General features: G+C 46.6%; 1 protein-coding gene across 2 annotated transcripts in view; it reads left to right on the top strand.

Moving 5' to 3' along the window:
* The first annotated feature begins 17,980 nt into the window (after positions 1-17,980).
* LOC144093743 (glutamine synthetase-like) overlaps positions 17,981-19,875 on the top strand; it is a 30,513-nt gene continuing 28,618 nt past the window's right edge. The window contains exons 1-2 of one of the 2 annotated variants that reach the window (XM_077627423.1): positions 17,981-18,439; positions 19,652-19,819. In XM_077627423.1, the coding sequence (XP_077483549.1) occupies positions 18,277-18,439; positions 19,652-19,819 (331 nt within the window). In that variant the 5' untranslated portion in view covers positions 17,981-18,276. The remainder of the gene's footprint in view (positions 18,440-19,651; positions 19,820-19,875) is intronic. The other variant, XM_077627422.1, reaches the window with a different exon arrangement.

Genomic DNA, 19,875 nt, shown 5'->3' with positions numbered 1-19,875 from the left:
ACGCTATCAGCAGCCGGTCTGCTGCGCTGGGAAGTGGTTAGATTTCTGGGCCATTGAACCCGGCCGATTCAGAGGGGAGGAGAGATTCGGGCGAGACGCCAGGAGGGGAACCATAACAAATATTCGACGGCCGGGTTGGCTTTAAACGGGGTCGTGGTAGAGGTAGTGAAGGCGGACTGCCCCTGGCTACTCCGCACCTAGTAGGATCGAGCACACGCGTACAGCCGGCTCCAGGGCTGTGAAGGCAGGCGCATGCAACCGTCACATGTGTCACCGTTGGTCATACGGTTGATAACGTATATAGCATCTTGAAGAAGTTTGTGGTTGACATGGTCTCATATATTTAACTCTGGTGCTTGCCCATTTTTCGGCAAAGCGCAGGGGTTACAGCATTGTGCACGGAACAAAATATATAACACCCTGTCCTCTGCAGAATACAGAAACTTTTACCACCGATTTTGAATAAACCCTGCCCCGAGAACAAGGACAACCTTAGGAGAAATGGAACGATATTCACAGGCGCTGGTCTCAACTGTTGAGACTGCTACAGTGTGAAAATAATTTGCCAATTGGGACCAGTTTCATACCTCTACATTCCGCTCTTTTATTTTTTTTTCGGCTTCATCAGTGTTCACAGTTCATTTACTTTAATTGAACAATCTGCACTGGGCAATGCTCCGAGCATTGTCGCTTTTCGGACGTGAAGTGTTCGCTTTTTTTTTTCTTCCACCAACACGAGCCCGCATATGCGCACTCGTGCTTCCCTAACTGCGCAGCCACCTTACTTTACTATTGAGAAAAAGAAGAAAGAGGGAAGAAAGAACAGACACCGCGTTACATATGCATTAGAGAACAAACAGTGAGGCAGCCTGGATGTCTTTAGCGAAGCAGCTACGATCACGTTCTCACGTCACGTATGCACTGCGTGTAATTATGCGCTCCCTTATGTGGGCCCCGCCTGCGCTCTAAGTAACAGTGCCCCCCCCCCCCCCCAACTTATGCGCCACTCGGCTGTGTAACGATTAATGAGCGTGCACAGAGCGGGCGCATCCTTCGCTCTTTGTGTGTGCCGAACCACGAAATCTGCCATCACGCCGAGTAACGGAGGCAGAAAGCGACGACGGCGCCGCCGATGAGGGTCAAGGTCCGCGGAACACGAGAACGCTCCTACGAGAAAATAAAGCAAAAAAACAGAAAGGATAGAGACGAACCAAGCTAATGGTTCTTCGCGACTTTCTCGTTACTGTATGTACCCACACAGACATCGGTCGGTCGCTGTCCGCACCATTGGCATTCAGCAGACGCACGCGTCCCCCCCCCCCCCCCCCCCCTAAAGAAACCAGAGCAATAATTGCACTTACAAGCCCCGCAGCGTGTTGTTGTTACTGTGTCGTCGTTAGCAGTGACTTTTTTTTTTCCTTTCGCTGTCCACCAAGCTCAAGGCTGACGCTTTTGTCCGCCTCGATTTTCGCGGACGCAGCGAGAAGGGGATTAATGGGCAACGCAGTTTATCGATCGAGATCCGTAATAACAGTATTTCGCCCCTGACAAGCGCGGCCCGCTAAGATTTCCTCGCGAATCACCGCGCGGTCACCCTCCCCCCTGCTGCAGCGTGCCGCTCTGTGTGAGGCGCCGCAGGCGCGGCAGGATGTGTGTACTCAAGGGCCATCGACGTCTGTGCTCGGATCTATACAGCGCCCCGCTTTTGGCTGCTGTGTGTGCCCCGTATAGGAGCTGGCACTGCTTGGCCCAGCGAACTTGGTAGAGTCGTAGTGTTTTATATTTCATTAAGAAAGGAGGAACTGGAGTGGGCGTGGCCCGAGTCGAGAAATTTTTCGAGGCGCGATTTTTACTGCCTGCAATAAAGCCGCGCTTCCCGAGCCTTGAGCTGAGTGCAGCGCTGTCCGTTCCATTATTCATGAGCGCCGCTTACCGCAGCAAGGCACAACGGCGGAATGGCGCATCTAAACGGACCGGGGGCCTACCTGCTAGTTTTATCGTTTTGAATGCTCCCTCTACTGTTTTTGTGGAGTCTTGTTTGTGACGCGAGACGCAGCCTTCTTTTTTGCGTTAGCTGATCCATCATTTTGTAGGCCTGCCTTTTTTACCACACGAAAACGCAGTAGAAGGAGGAACAACGAAAAAAAAAAGGGGGGGGGGGGTGAAGCTGCGACTCGGCAACGAATTTTTGTTAAGACCGGTAGGCAGAACTTTAGTCCCAGCACTATATGTCAGCCGGCCTTTTCTTTAAGGGTCGCATTGATATTCCAGCGGAAGGTGGCCTCTCCGGATCTACATTTATTTTCTGGGTGCGTACTGGCCATGCTTGCTCTCCAGTCTCTTTGTGCCTTGAGTTCAAAAGTGTCGTTTAGTGCAAAAATATTGCCGAAATTCTGGATGACACCGCTTAAGCTCGGCAGTTCCATCAAAGCTTCTCTCCACTGGTCCACTGTCACACCGGTCTATTTATGCACGGGGTATTCGACTGGTCTTATTGAATGCTGCAGTCCAATATTTGCGAACTTCCTCAGTGTCGGCTAAAATACTCCATGGTTGTGCATTGTTGCAATTATTTTTACGAGCTCATTTCTCCTGACAATAAATGTGGCCGCGCCCGTTTCCAAGCTTTTCACTTTCCATGAAACCTCACGCGGCAACTCATGCTTTGGTGAACTTTCTTGTTGTAGAGGTGTGTCGTGCATGTTTAAGTTATTTCAAATCGACCTAGCGCTAAGAAGACACGAGCGCGAAAAACAACACAGACCAGCACTGCTCGCAACTGGTTTATTCGCGAATTAAAAAGACATGTAAAACAATGCATGCGTCATTATGGTGCACAGTAAGTTAGATAAAGCTGCACACATACGTGTGTACAGTCGGGAACAAAAGTCTTTGGACCGCGCGTTCCGTAAACAAAGCCCATATCTCTGTCATTAAGCCTCCGGCTGAAGGCCGCACTTGTGGAGCTGTAAGGACAAAATTTTGAATTTTTCATCCACAAGTGTGGTCTCCAGCCGCCGGCTGATAGTAGAGGTAACGGCTTTGTTTGCGAAACACGTGGTCCAGAGACTTTTGTTCCCGACTGCACATACCACAACGAATAGATGTGCGGGCACACAACCGAAAAGCACGAAATGAATCGAAATTTGCTGTGTGTTTGACGCAAAGGCGCCTCCAATAAGCCTGCTTCAGCCGCGTGCTATAATAAACGGGCAATCTGTGGCAGACCTTTGTTTGTAGAAGGCTACCAAAGTTATCCGCACCGTTTCACACTCTCGCCCAGAGTCTTCACGCCATCGTATCGAAGCTCACATCATACTCGCTGAAAGCAAGGAAAGTTTATGTATACTGAGTAGTGCGAGCATTCTTCCTGAGAAACTAAGGGCTGTTGCACTTGAATGCTTTTTTTTTTCATAACGAAGGCACAAAGGTGAGGAGCGAATATGAACATTTTTTTTCTCCCTGCCTTCCTGGACGTCCACTTTAATTTGGTTTCTGCTTTATTTCACACCACCACGATGGAACAAAAGAGGGCGGACAGTTACATATTCATATGAATAGTTTTTTCAGACACGCACTTTTGAGAAAGCAGAAGGAAGCGGTTCAGTTTAAGTGTTACACAACGTAATCAAGATGTAATCTTCCGCAGCTGCAGCGTTACTGCAATCCTGTTCGAGAGAACTGCGCTCTTTCCCTGCCTCGAACCCCTTTAGAAGTCTGGGAACCATCAGGCACACCGCTCCGTCCGAGGAAGCATCAGTTCGTTCGGGTAAACAGCTCGCCTCAAGGGAAAAAAAGAGGACAGTCTGTGGACGGCGTGGCCTGAGATTACCTCAGACCACGACAGCGAAGAAAAAGGCATCACCGAAGAGAGCCAGGGATGAGGTAAAGGTTAACGGTTATGACCTTGAACCGCCCGGATCAGCTGCGCGGGGCGCGCGCGTAACCCTCCATTTCGCTATCACGCGACCACGTAAGCACGCACGCACAAACACAAACTCGAGAGAACCCGCAGGGCCGCGCTGGCGTCTACGGCCCGTGCACTTTCTTTGTCGAGTTGGGGGCGGGTGATTCGTGACCGTGCTTGCCTATTTTTCCCCGGAATGCATATGGAATAGACTATATGCCCTGTTGAACCTGCGGCCAAGACGCACATATACCTGTGCCGTGCGCTGCGCACAGCGCGCACGCCTTGCCTAAGCGGACCTCGACGATGATGATCCCGACGGGTTGGCAAGGACGCGCGAGTTTTTCGGTGCCCTTTCCCGCGACTCTCTCGCAAGCAAGGCTGGGTGAAGGGCGCGCGCCACGAAGCCTTCAGATATGCACTGCGCAGGTTTTTTGTCGTGGGGCCACGTTACCGTCTCGGCAAAAGGAAAACATCCAATGCGGTCACCTATGGAGAGCCCCTATAATGCAGGAAAGAGTGGTGTTCTCTAAGCCGACGGTTCGCTTGCCTGTGTCGCCGCGGTATGCGTGTTACTGAACTCGCTTCGAAGCAGCGCGTCTGTCTTCGTTTCTTAATTCGCTCACTGCCTCGCGGTTTCGACTTGACCTCGGTCATGCATGATCACCCGGAATATTCTCAAAATTCTCAGAATTTAATGAAGAGAACGACAAAAAAAAGAAATACATGAGGCGGAGATTCTTGTTAGGCCAGAAGATTCTTGTGTTGAAGCTCGTACTACCTTTTTGTTTTCTCTCTCTGAAGTCGTGGAGTTGTTGACTGAAATGATGATGCTGCCTTTGAACCAAAGGCCACTCGTGTGTTACAGATAAAAAAAATATTTAACCGTGGCATAGTGAGCGTAAAGGCGATGAATTCTGACGTTACAGATACAATTAGGAAGAGCCAATACAAGCAGGAGGTGTGACAGCTAATCAGGACACTGGCAATCTCTTTCAAGAAACATGGAACTTTTCGCAACCCGACTTTCTCCCTCGAAAGCACGCAGCGCTGCTCGGACAAGCCCAGAAGCACTCACTACCCAATGACTTCACCTTAAACAAAATACAACAGGGTCCCAATACACCCCACTGTCATATGTGTTACTCCATACCCACGCTTATCCACACATGCCGGAACTGCCCAAGAGACAACGGTACGCAATGTCGCGCACTTTCTTGCAACGCACTCACGTGTGAGGCCTAGGTTGCCCATCTCGGCAAAACGCCCTTCATCTTCATGGGGCGTTTCCTACAGCACCTGCTCACCGTCTAGGGGGAGGAACCTTAAATCATTTTCCCTCAAGAACACGGACCCGGGCGTCGTTTAAAAAAATGTTCTCTCTCTCTCTCTCTCATTGCAAAACGCCGTAGCGTGAAAGGCTGGAGCACCGAAGACGAGACAGAATTGGCAGAACTGGCGAGCGTAAGATAGGCATGGTATGGGAGGCTAAACTCCCAGAGCCTGCACAGGGCCTGTGAGGGACCGTTAGGGGAGGGCCCCTGGCTCATTTAGACGAGCGTAAACTAAGAGCGAATTAGTGTAAGGTAGCAATTTGGATTAGATAGTAAATTACCAGAGAAATCCTAGATAATTCTGCAGGATTGTGCGCATGGTCGGTTGGAAGTAAATGAAAGAGGTTTCTGTTCAATGGCCGCAAGCGCGCTGATTATGATGACGATTACAATGCATTCCAGGAGTTACATGTTTATGGAATATGAACGAAAAATATATGATCACCGTGTTTCTGAGCGTGGCGTCAATATATCTAGCCATATTCTGAGAATGCCAGTTGCACATTTCACTATTAGGTCTCAAACAATGCGCCCGGTTACAAAGAATCAAAATTTATTCACCAAAGTCGCGTTTCACGAACACTTGACGGCGGGTAAGCATGGTGATATATTCATGTCACTGATGTTATGGAAATTCTGGTGTTAGTGAAAGAGAAAGCTGCGAACGGCTTAAAAGCTGTGCAGAAATTAAAAGGCGTAGGTGAGGATAAAGTAACTGCAGATGCATTGAATAACGCTCTGTGACTTTATGTACCAAAGCCTCTCAACTTGTATATATGATGCCTCGTCTTCCAAGTTGTACGAGAAATTTAGGAAAATGCTAAAGAAATGCTTACAAAATCCTAAACATGCTAGCAGCATAATGGAAAAATAGAATTATTCAACATATTCGCTCTACATCAATCATTGAAGCTTTAGAATAGTAATCCTGACACCATAGTTTCTTAATTTGTCTGATCACTAAACCAAAAAGCTGCTCTGTATGCATTTGTCTGCCTAGTATTGCTTAAATTGTGCACTTCTGTTGCGGACCTGCTTTTGTTGTATTTTGTTAGCATTATGCCGGTACTTACCGGCCGTTTGATTTTTTTCTTTTGCGCCGAGTTTGTACCCGCTTACCGGATTTTATTGTTTTCCCTTCATGTTGTACACTTTTTGTATTTGGGATTTGCCTTGTATCGCATCGATTGTGCTGTAACTATTTTTATACACGTCTGTGCATCCCTTTGTAGCACCACTTTGTAGCACCGAATGATGTCATTTCGTACCTATTAGTATTGATCAGTTAAAAACTCAATTAACTACAGTACAATCTCCCCCCCCCCCCCCCTCTGATTGCTCCTCGTGGCCTGTTAGGTACTAATGCCAAGATTTCGAATATAGGGGGTCGTTCTGGATACGTGCCTGCTTCATAACTGCCTCTGCACATAATTAAATTAGAACGCGAATGATGTCATTCCGTTCCTATTATTATTGATCAGTTAAAAATTTAATTAACTACAGTACAATCCTTCCCCCTCTTTCCCCCTTTCTTTGCCTCCTCCGAGTTCAGTGTAGACGACCTTTCCTTCTCGTCTCTCTCGCTATTCTTCTCCAAAAAAAACACGATTTAAGCCACACCGTTTTGGCTGCCAATATATTAACTCGTACGCAGTTCACAATAATGCGGGGCACTGAGCGAATTGATTGTCGTTGTATTTAATCGGTCATAGACCGTGGCTTCCCAGTAGCGTATGCTTTGACGAGAACCGATGGGCAGGACAACGAAAAGAAATGTTTAAAAAAATTACAGCTCCTTGCAATGTACCGCCGCGGCAATGACCTATGACGCCACACCGGGTGCTGCCATCCGCAGGAAATGTCTCACAAGTCCTACATTTGCTGACGCGCTTAAAAGAAACCGTTCCCTGGCGCAATGTGAGCCTAGACTGGCCTGTTTACAGCTTTCGCCTTCTTTTTTAGAGCGAGAGCTCTACTCCTCGGGGTACAACTTCCGATTTCGATGTGGATGAGACAATTACCTTCAATGCCTCACAAGGTCAAACAGAACTGAACTGCGTGGTGGTATGGCCCAAGCTATGGTAGTATGACCACGTGATCGTATGGCTATGATAACTGGGTACCTGACCTTGACACTTGACCTTGACCTTTACATTTGATTTGAGACAGTGGGCACCACATCGACAATGACCTTCAATTCCTCGCAAGGTCAAACCAAATTGAACTGCGTGGTGGTATGGCCCAAGCTATGGTAGTGTGACCACGTGATCATATGATTATGACCATTGGGTACCTGACTTTGACACTTGACCTTGACCTTGACATATGATTTGAGACAGCGGGCACCACATCGACAGTGACCTTCAATTCCTCACAGGGTCAAACCGAACTGAACTACGTGGTGGTATGGCCCAAGCTATGGTAGTGTGACTACGTGATCATGGCTATGACCATTAGGTACCTGACCTTGACACTTGACCTTGACCTTGACATTTGATTTGAGTCAGTGCGCACCACATCGACAATGACCTCCAATTCCTCACAGGGTTAAACCGAATTGAACTGCGTGGTGGTATGGCCCAAGCTATGGTAGTGTGACCACGTGATCATATGACTATGACCATTGGGTACCTGACTTTGACCTTGACATTTGATTTTAGACAGCGGGAACCACGTCGAATACTTAAATAATCTGCGATTCGCTGATGACATTGCCTTGCTGAGTCACTCAGGAGGTGAACTGCAAATCATGATCAGTGAGTTAGACAGGCAGAACAGATTGCTGGGTCTAAAATTTAACATGCAGAAAACCAAAGTAACGTTCAACAGTCTAGCGAGGGAACCGCAGTTCACAATTGGCAGTGAGCGCCTGGAAGTGGTAAAGGTCCACTTAGGGCGGGTAGTGACAGCTGATCCGGATCATGAGCGGGAAATAACTAGAAGGATAAGAATGGGGTGGAGCGCATATGGCAGGTTCTCGCAGATCATGAATGGCAGTTTACCAATTTCCCTCAAGAGAAAAGTGTACAACAGCTGCATCTTACCGGTATTCACCTACGGTGCAGTAACGTGGAGGCTAACGAAAAGAGTTCAGCTTAAGGACAACGCAGCGAGCCATGGAAAGAAAAATGATAGGTGTGACGTTAAGAGACTGGAAGCGGGCAGAGTGGGTGAGGGAACAAGCGCGGGTTAATAACTTCTTAGTCGAAATCAAGAGGAAGAAATGGGCTTGGGCAGGGCATGTAATGCGAAGGCAAGATAACCGCTGGTCCTTAAGGGTAACGGAGTGGATTCCAAGAGAATGCAAGCGTAGCAGGGGACAGCAGAAGGTTAGGGGGGCGTATGAGGTTAAGAAGTTTGCAGGCAAAGGGTGGATGACGCTGGCAGAAGACAGGGTTAATTGGAGAGACATGGGAGAGGCATTTTCCCTGCAGTGGGTGTAATAAGGCTGATGATGATGATGATGATGATGATGATGGTGACGATGATGATGGTGACGATGATGATGATGATGACCACATCGACAATGGCCTTCAATTCCTCACACGGTCAAAATCGATCTGAACTGCGCGGTGGCACGGCCAAAGCTATGGTAGTATGACCACGTTATCATATGACTCTGGCCATTGGGTACCTGACCTTGACCTTTGACTTTGACCCTGACATTTGATTTGAGAGAGTGGAGACCGCGCTTAACAGACCTTTCGCTCCTGTAACTGGGTTCAAGCCACGCTGAACCGCAGCCGTTTTTTTTTTCTTCCTACACAGTTCAAACGCGTCAATGCACCAATCAGATCAAAACTGGTAGGCGCACAGTGGAAGCGCTGACCCATACCCTATTTTGTCATGGTCGTGCAATGACTTTTGATGGCACTGCCATAAAGTCGGGCGTCTTTTTATTGCCGGAAACTGCAAACGGACGCAGCGATTTCGCCAGCAGAGTAAAAACAGCGAGGCGTATTGACTCATCCGCTTCATGCCACTCCGTTCAGCGCACCTGTCTACTCACTGGTTCATTACTGTTAAGAATTCGTGCAGTGCGAAAAATTCTGCCGCTCGAACTATATTTACAGCTTGCGCGTAGGTTGTTACAATGGTACATTGGGATATTTTCGCTTGAGTATACGATAATGTGAACGGCACTAGGGTGGCTTAAATGAGTAGAGACATCAAATATTGGTTGCGTGTTTTGTTCTTTGAAACAATGCTGAAGACATTAGTATAAATGAATCACCACGAGGTGTTCGTATTCCGCCGATAAATAGTTTTGTAATGAATTATTACCTCGCGCAGTTTCGATTTTGCTTTCAACAGGCCAGCAATGGCTGGGACGACAAACGTTTAGTATAGATGACATATGCGCGTAAGTAAACAGCAAAACAGTCGCTCCTGCTTCAGTGGTTGTCATTCCGACTCTTGATACAGGCAGGCTTACTCGCTGTATAAAATTAAAGCGACGAAGAAGCGATCATACCATCATTTTCCTAGTGCCTCACGTGACTTATACTTCACTTTGATGTCACCGTAATTGCTGGATTTTTGAAGCCGGAATGAATGAGAGAAAAAAAAGCCGAAAATATGTTCGCAGGCAATACCATTGGTCGTCTATATTTATACATTGCCTTGCGCATCATTACAAACCAGGCACATAGCCAGGAATGTTTTTCGGGAGGGGCCCAAGGTAATTTTTTATAGTCTTCTAGCTGGCGGGGGGGGGGGGGGGGGGCTGAACTTGATTTCGAGAGGGGAGGCGGGCGCCTCGCCCCCCGCCCCCCACCCCCCTTGGAAATGTGCTTGTTACAAATATAAAAAGTATTCAATCAAAAATTTGATGTTTATACTTGTTTAACGCGCTCGAATATTTTTACGGAGTAGGAGTTCATCAGGTGCAAGCCTCACCTTTTGTCCTGACCCAGATATCTTTTGTGCTGGAAGCCAAGAAATGAAGCATCGGTTCATGTATTCTTGCGGCCAAAATATCACATATTAAGTCCTGTATTGCAACTTGGACATATTCATTTGTTTCTTGTGAAGTTTTAATCTTAAAAATCGCCAAAGTGAAAGGGAGAATACTAAGGCGGCGAAGAAAATTGTGCGGTTTTGTTATGCTCCCGCAACCAGGCGGAAGATGGTAACTGTTCAGCTCCGGTTTGAAGTGACTGGCGATCAGCATTTTAAGTTCAATTTTTGTGGCTGATATATGCATCTTTAGCGTTCGGGCAAACGACAACATAGCGAGAAAGAGTCAGAGAATCAGTGTTTGCTGAGAAAAATTAATGGGTGAAGTTATCCTCAGCTTCTCATTAAGTTATCTTCAAAATGTATACGCTAACTACAAGGGTAATACGCGAGGTTGTAGAAAAAACGTTTGTTACCCCTGGACGACTTCCCACAAAAGAACGCAGTGGCATCTCAGTGGCTATGGGGTTCTGCAACTGAGCACTAGGTCACAAAAGTAGCGTATCAGTCTATAGCTGGTCTGTGTTTATCTGTGTCCGTGTTGATTGCAGTGGTTTCTAAATTAACGTAAGTACGAGGTCACTAGTTCGAACCCAGTGGTGGCGGCCTCATTTCGGAGCAGGTGAAAGCCCAAAACACTACTGCTCAGAGATTTCGGTGTACGCCAAAGGACTACAGACAATTTAATGAGGCACCAAAGTATAGGCTAACTCATAGCCGCATGCTCGGCTCTGGCACATGAAAAACTCATTCATTATCTTTACTATAATCACCCCTGCTCATAGCATCCTGTTAAAAAAAATCATTGTTTAGGAAATACGCAGTGGTGCAAAGGTAAAGAAAACATTTTAAAACTAAAAGCGTTCTATAATTCCGATATCCTCCCTATCTTCAGAATGGGCCTGCAATACCTATATGTTGATAAAGGCAACCGCCGGTATCTAGCTATGGATATCAGAAACCTGAATGAGATTATGTATTGTTTGTAGAATACATGAACTTTTTTTTTCATGTTCTTTGGTATTACGCATTTCGAACTCCGTGTCTCCAAATAATGGTATATGTAAAGATCGTATCCCTCCAACTTCCTTTCTTCTACCTGAACCTCTGCCTCTCTATAGCATGCGTCTAAGTTTAATGTGCTGGCAATGAGATAATAAATAATACCACGTTTACTGGACCCTTTCCAGATAATTTTCCTAACCTGGTCTACACCAAAAGGCTTATCCGTGGAAACATAACGAGATAAAAGCCCTTCCGTTGTCTTACTTAAGATGTTCAGTTTTCTTTAAACACATAAAAAGTTAGAATACAATGATGTCTGGGGTAGCAACAATATGAGGCCCGTTTTTCATTATCTGATCTCCCCGTCGTATATTTACGTCACTCTGCATCTACTAAAAATGTGCGTCTAACGGCAGCCCCCTACAAAAGTTATGGCAGAGAGAAAGTCGCGTTGAAGTCAGTCTGTTCTTCACACCCAGCATCTCTCCGAAGCGGGCCACCACATCCCATGTGGATAATCACGACCCACCGAAACATTTGACTTCACCCGGACGTAGTCGTAATTTAGCTCATTTTCCTCCCATACAGGATTGTGCAGCGAGTGAACATACTACTAACCTGTACATGTGTACGGAACCTATGTGAAGTGAGGTATGCTTGTGAGCTCAGTGAATGAACTCAGGAAGGCCGTTCTTTCTTTTTCTATTTCTGTTTTCATGAGGCCGCCGCCAGTTTCACGAAACTGATTTTATGGCGTCGTTGCCCCGCCTGCTTTTCCGGCCATCGGTCAACGTAGCTCGTGCATTGGCTTCCCTGGTTCTGCGCGGTGCCAGTTAATGGAGGCCAACGTTTACAAATACACTGGATCATTACAGAGAGACGTAACTCTTAGAGCATATGCTTGGCCACTGGCTGGAGCAACGAAGGGTATTTTTATGTTATATTTAAGCATTCAACTTTTCGGTTCGAACCGAAAAACGTTGATAAAAGTACGCAGAGTTCATTTTTTTTAATTCGGTTTTAACTGAAAAAGGCCAATATTCCTGACATGCATGCCACAACCAGCTGGTTGCTCAGTACCAGTTAGAGTAGGTCACAGGAGCAAATTTAGAAAGCGCTGAAAGCAGGGTGGCGATGAAATGAGGGTATCTTTGGAATTTCATGCCGTGGTTGTGAGTTCTGAGGCATTGATCCGCCAACTCAATCACACCGTCGCTGTCCAGGAGGTTCCATCTGTCAGCCAAGAGATGTCGGCTACATTGTAGCATCATCTACACCGACTTATATCACCGGCGTACGGCCGTTGCTTAGTTGAATACGATTTTCCTTTTAGTGTAAAGGCAGAGACAGCTTCTGAAACCATGACGAGCAACCGTCAATATGAAACCACGCGTAAACGGTAAGAAAGTGTCATGCTATGGCTTACACGACGGTTAAACGGCAGTTCCGTCCTTGTCATCAGCACACGGACCACATGATGCTCTCGTTCGGAGCAGATTGGAACCAGGTTGGAACCATCAGGTAAAAACCAAGTTTTTGGAACTAAATTTGCCCTTACGTATTTGTCTTTGGGCCTGATCATTTATCTTGGACATTTTTACTTTTTGCGACATCCTGCAGTAACCGCAGCTCTTAATTCACCATTTGGGTTTAATTACTGTTACATCAGCTGCTTGTTCTATGAAAAAAAGGCACAAGATATTTTTGCACCGCACAGAGACATCATATTTTTCACTTATAAACACCGAACCTTTCTAGTAAAAAATGACCGAAAGTTGCGTTCTGAAATGAACGCTAAAAAAAGTCCGCCGAACATTAAAAAAATTTAACCGAAAAGTCCAACCGCTAGGTAGATTATCTAATTCACGAAGTTTTTTTCCCTTCCTTCTCAAGGTTTGAGTTGTACGCAGTCCTACGAAGAGTTTAATTCATGTAACAATGCTAAGCCATAGGTTGCCTTGTTTCTACGCAAAAGCATTTAATAATAATAATAATAATAATAATAATAATAATAATAATAATAATAATAATAATAATAATAATAATAATTGGTTTTTCGGGAAAGGAAATGGCGCAGTATCTGTCTCATATATCGTTGGACACCTGAACCGCGCCGTAAGGGAAGGGATAAAGGGGGGAGTGAAAGAAGAAAGGAAGAGAGAGGTGCCATATTGGAGGGCTCCGGAATAATTTCGACCACCTGGGGATCTTTAACGTGCAGTGACATCGCACAGCACACGGACGCCTTAGCGTTTTTCCTCCATAAAAACGCAGCCGCCGCGGTCGGGTTCGAACCCGGGAACTCCGGATCAGTAGCCGAGCGCCCTAACCACTGAGCCACCGCGGCGGGTCGCAAAAGCATTTAAAATTCTCCTTTCGAGACAACTGCGGTGACTTCTAACGGCCGCTCCGTGATTTCGCGTTACTTACTCGCACATGGCCCACCCGCTGACACTTCGTCTGCGCTTTTCCTCTACGGAAAATGTTTTTTTGGTGATCACACTTATTTCATGAACACCGTCATCCCTTGCAGTCTCTAGTTTGGCAGTTCAACGTTTGCGAGAGTTTTTCTATGTTTTTGGTGTCATCCACATAGGCGTCGCCTTTTTTCCTGTTTCTTGCAGTTTCGAACTGTTTTTCTCATTATTTTGAAAACACCTATTACAACGAAAAAGGATCGTCCAAGAAAAGTAAAGGTGATTACCAGTTCAAATGCTAGAAAAAAAAAGCCTCGAGTCGTCCATAATACCTTAAATGAAAGGCGCTCGTGTGCTGTGCGATGTCCGTGCACGTTAAATAATATCCCCCGGTGGTCGAGATTATTCCGGAGCCCTCCACTATGGCACCTCTTTCTTCCTTTCTTTTCTCAGTCCCTCCTTTATCCCTTCCCTTACGGCGCGGTTCAGGTGTCCGCCGAGATGTGAGACAGATACTGCGCCATTACCTTTCCCCAAAAACCAATTTTCAATTTTGAAAGGAGAATAAACGCTTGCATATGAACGGGAAATGACATCTACGAACAATGACGGGCACTCTATAGAAAGGTTTTAGTTGAACGCTCAATCCCGAGAAAATATCGCCTTACTAGCGGCAAACAAATGAAATGCGAGCAGCGGAGGGCGTGGCAAAAGGCCCATTATACGTTGTCTGCATGTCGTCATCAGAGACAGGCGCGTTCAGCCGGTTTGCGGTAGTTCTGCTTCTGTTTTGTTTGACGTTTGTTTTCTCGCTTTGCCGCTGGAGCGCCATATTCATACTTTCCACTGATCTCAACTTGCTCAGCGTGGCTTAGCTGGCCGCAGGTTTCCTCACATAGTAATATTTAAAACTGTATGGCGGCAAAGGCTGTAGCCTGCGTGGGTGAAGCGAGTGCTCATGGCTCCATGGGCTGCAGCGCTTTGATTTTGCTTCCATCATCGTCCGGTTATCAGCGTCTGGTTGCGATGCTGTGAAAGAGACCACTCGGGTGGCGGTCGGCGTCCAACGTCCTTGTTGATTCGCTTGCTTCTGGAAGTGAGCAAATGTTTATCGCCATCTGGAACGTGGCGCTCCAGTGACAAAGCCGGAAAACGAACATCAAACAGGAGCAAAAATATCGCCGGCCAGAAGAGCGCGCCTATCTCTGACGGCGAAAGACGCAGGCCGTAAGATGGGTCTTTTGCCACGCGCTCCACTGTTCGCATTTCATTTGTTGTCGATAATACATTACCGCCTTAAACTGCGTGGTACTTACTTTGTCTACGGTAAATCGCCATCCCTTATATATACGGGCATGCTTGCACAGGGTACGGTGATCGCCAGCCTGTTCGTGTTCGTCTTTCTCATTGGCAGTGCCAGAGAACTTCCTGCGGCAGGAACGCTGCCTACTCTACGATCAAATGCTGGAGCAAAGACTTTTATACCTCTGTCGCGAGCGCTATGGTCCTGGAACCTGTACGGGGGCCGATTTCGCGTGCTCATTCAGAAGAGCCGACAATTACGCAAGGATTGCACTGCCAGCATTGTTTGTGGTTTTATTGGTTTATGGGGATTTACCGTCCCAAAGCGGCTCAGGCTATGAGGAACGCGGTAGTGAAGGGCTCCGGAAGTTTCGACCCTCTGGTGTTCTTTAACGTGCACTGACATCGCACTGTACACGTGCCTCTAGAATTTCGCCTCCATCGAAATTCGACCGTCGCGGCCGGGATCGAACCCGCGCCTTTCGGGTCAGCAGCCGAGCGCCATAACCACTGAGCGATCGCGGCGGCCCATTGTTTGTCCACAAACCTTCTTAAATAAAAAAAATATATCCCACGTGAGATTATCCTCGCAGCGGTTTTACAAGTAGGCTGGGGAGCGCTCAGTCTCTGTGTGAGCGAAGGAGATGGAAGCAACAGCTTTCATGCCAAAATCTTCAATTAAATGCATTCGAATAATCCCTTCTCGAATCCAATGAAATCTACCACGAATAGTCTGGCTTTGTTACCAATTCGAATACAAATACATGGTGCAGCTGAAGACCTTATCTATTGCGATGGAAATAGTGACAGAACTGAATCGAATAAGAATAGAATATTTTCACAGATATATGCTACTTGGGCGAGGATTCGTGAGAAAGGAAAAAAAAATACGTGCGAAACATCGAAGCGCTACCGGCGGCCCTGCGGAGAGGCGCTATAACTTATATGGAGTTGACGCCTCTTCTTGGTCTTCTTAGACAACCTCAAGCACGCACCTTTACTTAGGTTGCACATATGTCACACTTGCTTATATGACACTGATCCGCCATATGGGATCCTGAACAAGCACACGCCATAAACAACTTCAAATCCCTGAAAAACCGTGCTGTTCGCTTCATATTTTGAGATCATTCATGCTTCCCCATTGTCACTGCATTAAAGGGACCCTGAAACAATTTCGTTGGGCACATCCTAGTGCAACAGATCTGTAGAGGTGGCCTCTGTGGGTATTCGAGTCAAATTTCGAGCGATGACGTCAGTGGGCAAACGGGGCGAGTTTGAAGGCTGGCTCTTCTGCCCATTGACGTCATCGGGGTAGAGGACGTACGGTGGGGTGAGTCGCCCTAATCAGTTGCGAGCTACTTCGAGCAGTGATTAAAAAAAAAAATTAATTCCAAATTACAGGGTCTACGCAGAGCTTTAAAATTTGACTTGAATACCCACAGAGACCACTTCTGCAGATCTATTGGACTATAATTATATCCATCGAAATGATGTCAGGGTCTCTTTAGAAACAACGTGCCGAGTTGGAATCGCCATCGCGTCGACGCCACTTCGCTTGCCTAACCTTATTTCGCAAACTGTATCCTCACTACATCCTCCACGATGATTTCCTTTTGCCACTCATGCAGTCTTCCCCGCGCCGGGACCACGCCAGCTAAGTAAAAAGCATAACGTGCCGCTGACCTCTCTACACAAGAGCATTCATTCCACGCAGAATAAGACACTTGAACAACCTGCCGCCACACAATGCTACTGAAGGTAACCACCATCTTTTCAAAATTTGCCGCAACAAAACGATGTGCGCCAGCAGATATTTGTTTGGAATATTATTCTGTTATGTGCATTATTCTATTTGGCGTACCAAATATGTTGGGAATTTGTGAATTGGTGCATAAACCCCCTGCACGTATTTATGTTGTATTCTTCGCGTTTTTTTTTTTTGTGTAATATTAGCTTTTCTACAGTAATCGGTATTAGCGTTGCTTTAAGGTTTGTGCAGTATTCTTCAAATATGTGTTTGAGTCGCTCCCCCCTTATGTAACACCCTCGCACAAGGGCCCTTAGGAGAATTGTAAATAATAGCCAAAGCTGCCAAAAGACGTAATAGCAATATCAGCTAGGCAGGCACAACAAGAAGTCAGAATATTAAATCTATGACCGTCATATTATACGCATAGAAAAATGACCCTTCGCTACTTATCACAACTAAGGCACATTTCAGTAGACAGGGGAGGCAGGAGGTAGGTACGAGCCATGGCCTCTGTATTCAGCCATCAAGACAGGGATTGTTGAGCCTGCCTGAGCTCTGCCGCCTTGTCCAATCTTGTCAGAGTATTATGAACGCCGCCACACGAATGGATCACTTCGCAGCGCTGAACCTTTCGTCCCGCGCACTGTGTGGCGCCGGTGTATGCCTTGTTTCTGAAGCAGTCTTCCAAGGAATCGATGACCTGCATTTCTGGAGCTTTGTGGCCATTATTCGAAAAGTATTCAACAACTTGGGAACGTATTCAATTCGATTGGGATAATTTTGAATATGCTCTATTTGATCCGCCTGGTGAATCGAATGGGCTACTGTTCGATTTGTTAATCTAACATTTTGCCTATTCGCACTCTCTTACTTTATTTAATGCGAACATATCACGTAATTAACTGAGCGCGAACTAAAGCGTCAGACGAGACGAGTGCTATAGGGTGCGAAAAGAATCGGAACACATTTCGACGCTTTGGATTCGCTTAGCTCCGTTTCAGAAGTACAGAATGAATGCAGCGACAAATGTCAAAAGTGGGCAGGCAAAGAGACAGACGAGCGAGCTAGTGAATGAATAAGAGATACATCAGGCTTGGAAAACCGCGCTCGCGCTGTTAGACACTTTAGCAAGATGCACTCCACGTTGCATGTTTCTGCTCGTTAATTCTTTACAAAGAAGCTCTTGTAAACCACCGATACACCTCCTGCAGATACACGCTGAGATACAGCTGTCGTTATCAAGCGCTCAAAATAGCCGGAAACGAGGCGCGAAGCAACGTCAGCGCCCCAGACTTTACAGAATGCTCTTCACAGTTGCTATCGCTGGCGCCAGGTGCGTGCACCTGTGACGTCGGCGTGGCATCGCAATGCAGCTGCTCACAGCGCGTTTGTTTCTCTCATAAAGCGCCCGACAGTTCCTTTCTGGCAGGAAAACGCCGCGTAAGCTGGCTGCCTCGTGTGTTTTATAATTTAAACTCGCGGCTAACGGGCCCATATTTTTTTTTCGCGCAGTCACGCAGGAAGCAAAAAGAGTCATAGCAGTGTGTGGTCGCTGGATACGAAGTTTCCCCGCGTACTAATCTAAAGCGGAAGCCGAAGATGTCGACAATGGCAACTCTGCGACAGCAGGCCTTCAAGAAGTACCTGGAACTCGACCAACCCGACGACCAAGTGTTCTGCACGTACGTTTTCGTCGATGGCAAGCTTGAGAATCTGAGGTCGAAGATGCGGGTATTGAGTTACGAGCCACAAACACCCGAAGGTAGGGCGCGTCTTTTTAACTTTCTGTGTGCTGCCGTTATGATACAGTTTGCAAGCGTACCTCTAACTTAACGCGTACACAACTGCAGGGGATACTGTTTAAACCTTATTCTTGCTGCGTCACTGCTCTGGATTGAGTTTCTGCAGATATGAGACAGAAGACGGCAGCGGCATGGCAGGACGAACATTCATAAGCTACATAACATTTAGTTGTGTTCTTTCTATTTGTTTTGCTTTGTGATATCGGTTTATTTTTCATATTTGGTCATTTCATTATATTAAGCCGAATGAAAATAATACTGAAACGTTACCAGTCATTTTCTGCTGGCCTTTAAGTATTAAGTTTTACCCTAATAGAGTCAAAATGTTTGGTTTGGTTTATGGGGGTTTAACGTCCCAAAGCGACACAAGCTGTGAGAGATGCCGTAGTGAAGGGCTCCGGAAATTTCGACCACCTGGGGTTCTTTAACGTGCGCTGACATCGCACAGCACACGGGCCTCTAGAATTTCGCCTCCATCGAAATTCGACCGCCGCGGCCGGGGTCAAACCCGCGTCTTTCGGGCCAGCAGCCGAGCGCCGTAGCCACTATGCCACCGCGGCGGCTCGAGTCAAAATGTGTCGTTCAACTTCACCCAGCAGCTAAGGTACATTAAAGTGAGTACTAAAAGAGATAAGATTTCTCCAGGCGGTAGATACGCATTTTTTATGAATTTCGCCGCTTCGTGTCAATGAAAGAATTCCCTTAGTCATTACTCATATTTGAGATATTTGGAGATCACAAAAGAAAAATCTTTCAGCGGTGTTGCCTTTTGCCCCCTGCGGTTACTTGTACTCGCACCCTTTTGAAAGGAACGCGCGAGCTTTTAATCATTTATTTGTTCGGTTTCAAACCACAAGGGTTGACACAAGGGGACGGAAAAACCGGGCTGACTGTCTGCGAGTGTGCAGAAGACTGTGCGATGCATTATCTGAACATTTAATTATCTGAAGGCATGGTTCGGTTTGGTTTGGTTTATATGTGTTTAATATCCCAAACCGACTCAGGTTATGAGGGACGTCGTGTAACGCTGTGCTAATAAGAAACGAACTACCGGCAACAAAGGTAGGCTACGTACCGTATAATTATTCCATGCACCCCTTTTAAACTAGTAGATAAATTCTGCGCCCTTGCTTAAAATGCAGTTGTTTATATTATCTTTCCTTGTACTCTAGATTGTCCGGCGTCTACCTTCTGCGGCGTGGGCACGTCTCAGTGGCCAGATGTAGATGTTAACTCGGAGCTTTTTCTGGCCCCTGTTGCTCTCTTCCGGGACCCTTTTCATGGGGGTCGAAACAAGTTGGTTCTCTGCGAAGTTCTCAACTCGGACCACCAGCCCAATGGTAATCCTATTAAATTATCTTGCTACATTGACGCATTTCGTCGCTGATTTCTCAGC

The sequence above is a fragment of the Amblyomma americanum genome, chromosome 6, assembly GCF_052857255.1.
Source record: "Amblyomma americanum isolate KBUSLIRL-KWMA chromosome 6, ASM5285725v1, whole genome shotgun sequence".
Taxonomy (NCBI): domain Eukaryota; kingdom Metazoa; phylum Arthropoda; class Arachnida; order Ixodida; family Ixodidae; genus Amblyomma; species Amblyomma americanum.
The sequence above is the reverse complement of the archived record's forward strand: the minus strand, read 5'-3'. Positions and strand labels throughout refer to the sequence as shown.